Source organism: Phytophthora parasitica (genome assembly GCF_000247585.1).
Source record: "Phytophthora parasitica INRA-310 unplaced genomic scaffold supercont2.85, whole genome shotgun sequence".
In the NCBI taxonomy this organism is placed as follows: Eukaryota; Oomycota; class Peronosporomycetes; order Peronosporales; family Peronosporaceae; genus Phytophthora; species Phytophthora nicotianae.
In genome coordinates this window covers 193,571-197,010 of record NW_008649071.1, presented here as the reverse complement: position 1 = coordinate 197,010, position 3,440 = coordinate 193,571, and the positions used below count along the sequence as shown (strand labels likewise).

At 45.5% G+C, this 3,440-nt stretch overlaps 2 protein-coding genes across 2 annotated transcripts; one reads left to right on the top strand and one right to left on the bottom strand.

Annotated features, from left to right (window-relative positions):
- Positions 1 to 777: 777 nt before the first annotated feature.
- PPTG_24356 (hypothetical protein) lies at positions 778 to 927 on the top strand (the record flags this gene model as incomplete). The annotated part of the gene is made up of 1 exon (XM_008916528.1): positions 778 to 927. One exon carries the CDS (start codon positions 778 to 780, stop codon positions 925 to 927), a length of 150 nt encoding a protein of 49 aa, XP_008914776.1.
- An 833-nt stretch (positions 928 to 1,760) lies between these two features.
- PPTG_18545 (hypothetical protein) lies at positions 1,761 to 2,992 on the bottom strand. Its single transcript, XM_008916516.1, has 2 exons — positions 2,334 to 2,992; positions 1,761 to 2,260 (listed from the first exon to the last, which is right to left on the bottom strand). Exons 1-2 carry the CDS (start codon positions 2,835 to 2,837, stop codon positions 1,826 to 1,828), a joined length of 939 nt encoding a protein of 312 aa, XP_008914764.1. The 5' UTR covers positions 2,838 to 2,992; the 3' UTR covers positions 1,761 to 1,825.
- Between the last annotated feature and the right edge of the window lie 448 nt (positions 2,993 to 3,440).

Here is a 3,440-nt window from a genome sequence, read left to right as displayed (position 1 = left end):
TGCAACCTACAGCGATGTTATCTGTATTGGTAATACTATAGATGAAGAAACTGTTTAGGACCACATTTCAGATCACCACAAACCTCGGATTTCAATTCACTTCCGATAGCTTTCAGTATTATAGTTTGTGCAAAATATGTCAGCCGTAACACCGATGTAATGTGTGCACGCGGTAGATAAGCGATCAACTTCTTTTGCACGGAATGTGAGATTAAGCGTTGTGCTGGTGGTATAATACCTTTTTCGTGGTTGTCGCATCCGACTTCTCTGGTGAATTGACCCCTCCTACCTTCTGGCGCAGACACCCGCACCCCTGGTGTTCCGTTAGAGCAATTTCCATATGTCAGTAGTTAGTACTGAGATCTGGTGATTTGATTTGATGCGTGTAAAGTACTGATCAGTAGTTGTCCCAAGCGTTAGTAGTGTTACTCATGGGTAGTAACAAAATAGTAATATACAGCGACGCTCAACCCCCAAATACGTTTGGTGAATCTTCATGCTCTTGCACAACTAATTTCTCACTTCCATTTTATCCACGCCATGGCCTGTACTCCGTAACCTCTCGAAAGAGAAACTGGGCCGACCAAAAAGCGCCTGCCCCGAACCTGCCCATCCTGCAAGGTCACCTTCAGCTCGCCGACTAAGCTAAAGAACCATTTAAACCGTCTACGCGGATGCGGTCCCAAGGCCGTAGCTCGTCAAAAGGCAAAGCCAAAAGAAGCAAACCGATACTACAGCAAGGTTGATTCCATTAAAAAAAAATTAGACAATGTGGGAATGTGGGATTTTGACTGTGACGACTCTAAAGATGACGATTTGGACGACGAGGCCATGAAAGAACCCACGTGGGTTTGTTTTGGAGACAACTTGGCCACCGCGAAGGGTCTGGCTCGGTTGGACTGGACGCAGGTAGTAGATCTTCGCTAGAACGTTATCCAGTATAGTATGATAGAAGTACTAAAACGCATTTGGAAGTACTATCAGAATATCATTCAGTACAATTGATATCCACCATCATTCAATGTCCATTTTTGGTTGGATGCTTTTAGACAGCAACACGGGTAGCATGTCTTTTGTAGCTTAGATTTAGACCAAATATAGCTTATTAAAGACCTCATTATTGAAGCAATTGACCCGTACTACACTTTTTCGGCTCCTTGCCCTCATTAGCTTAAAATGACATTAGAATAAAATATCTACAAATAAAAAATGTCATTACTTGTGCAGTATCGACATGACAAGAAAAAATACTACTGCGTAAAAAAACTGTGTATTGATGGTGTCTTTAATGTAACTATCTGAACGCTTCACCCTTATTGGGCTCCTTTCGTTTCTTTCTCTTGTGCTTTGGCTTCGGGCCAGGTTTTAGCCACGTTTGCCGTTCTCACGTGGGTTCTCTTGTATCGCCGGAACTAAGAGTCCCGTATCTTTCTCCAAAATGACGTCAGCTGGCCACGGTTTAAAGGAAACGTTGTACGTTTCCTTGAAATACCCGATGGACATTTTCTCAGCGTTGTACAGAGTATCCAAGTCTCATCCGTCCTTTATAGCTGCTGCTACTGCATGGAAAGTCTATGTTCTGCCAATTTCTCATGTACATTCCGCTCCAGGTAGATCCACTAAACGCCAAAGGTGTATGTATCCGTCTTCCGCTGTAGGACCAAAATATAGTACGTCGTACGCACCGGCTAAACACAGAGTAATTTGGCATGATTCAGCAGCCTTGATGGGATCTTCTCTCTTTTTTGCGAGCTTCGGTACCAACCTAGTGGATGGGCTCTTGCCCAACCAAGCAGCAGCCAGTTGCCTCTTTGATGACACAAGTTCACTCAATTTTCGAAAGTACAATCCAAAAGTATCGAGAGGCTTGGCGATTCGACATGCGTTCCCGATCCAGTTGTTGGATTGTTATGCTAAATTTGATGTGGTCTCTCCGTAAGTCAGCAATTTGAAATGATCTTGATACACATATTTCACCCAGTGCTGTTCCGAAATCCCCGACAAGTTGTGCGTCGAGCTCTCGGCGATAATCCATCTCTCGAGCGGCGGCACGCTCCTCCATGGCAATAATAGCGGTGCACCAATCCGCGCTGTCGTCTGACTCTAGGTTTTCAAGCAGGCGATCAATCCTGCGTCGTTTCTTAGCCGATTCTGGCAGTAGATCCTTAGATACAGTATGCAGTTCCTTTCCTAGCTGCTCCAGCTCTTCCGCTGTCTTTCCGGTGCAAAATATCTCGGTAATAGGCACGTCAAGCAATCTCTGTCAATATATCATATTTACATTTGATTTTTAGTGTGATACTTTGCAATATGTATGCACTGTGATACTGTACCTTGTTAACTTCGCCACTGACAGTGGATGACAATCTGCCAGACGCAGGCTGGCTCTGCACTTGCAGCGCTTGTGCTTCTTCAGTATTAGATGTTGCCTCATACTGCGAAGCACTGTTTGATGGGGCGGAACTTCTAGCCGAAGACTCGACAGACGGGGCAGCATCGTCCAACACTATTACGCCACAGTTCCCTTCGATCCGACGATATACACGTTTGGCTTGAGCAACGTCGGCCGGGCACGCCGGATCTCCCGACGGCTTGCGCGTATTCTTGAGTGCGTAGAACTTGCGTTTGATGGACTCCGCATCGCATACAGGGAAGCCATCGCGTAGTTTAGTGTAGTACTGTAGCTCTACTGCATTCCACAGGTTCGAGCCAAACGGCAGGATCTTCTCCACCAGCCCAAGCATGTAGAGGGTTTCAGGCGTGGTCCTTTTCCTCGTGCCATTGTAGCGGATGGAATTGTGTTGTTTGCCGTTATGTAGAGTCTGGCAGCGGCTCATGCTATCCAGTCCTGTATGGTTGGTTTTGCGGCTCTGTGCCCGGGCACTAACTGTGTTTACCTCGTCGCAATTTGCAGAGACCCAAAATCCGTCTCGGCAAATTGCGATTGATTTTGCGTTACCTAACCCTTGAATTTGCTACTGGTTTTGCGAGCTGAACTTTTGCGTTTTGCGTCATTTTCTGAAGGCCTCCACTGTAATTTGGAATTACCCTAACTTGGGTGTGGTACAATTAGTGGCACGTAGACTATTATAATCATAGCTGAGCCCCACATCCTCCGCATCACATTCCCACTTCTTCTCGCATCACTATCTACTGATAGCAATTGCAGCATTGCCATTAAACTTGCCAGGTTAGTTCTTAATAATTTCCGAAAATGAGGGAAAAGTTGCTTCGAGTTCCGTGAGCCGTCAATGGGTGCGCATTTTGAACTAGTTACTTTTCAATTTTGCACGGGTAACTTCGCGACTTACTGTCTGAGTTAGTCACTTTTGCGTCTCTAGCTTGTCATTTATGACTACCTTGCACAGATAAAGTAACTTTTTGGACAGCCAAATCATTGCTACGTTTGACAACCGTTTACAAGCGACTAGCTGGCACTC

Bases quoted from the DNA above. Each gene is read 5' to 3' on its own strand.
- PPTG_18545 (XM_008916516.1), bottom strand. From the start codon at position 2,837: ATGAGCCGCTGCCAGACTCTACATAACGGCAAACAACACAATTCCATC. The intron at 2,261-2,333 runs GTACAGTATCAC...ATATATTGACAG, and splicing joins TCAGTGGCGAAGTTAACAAG to AGATTGCTTGACGTGCCTAT.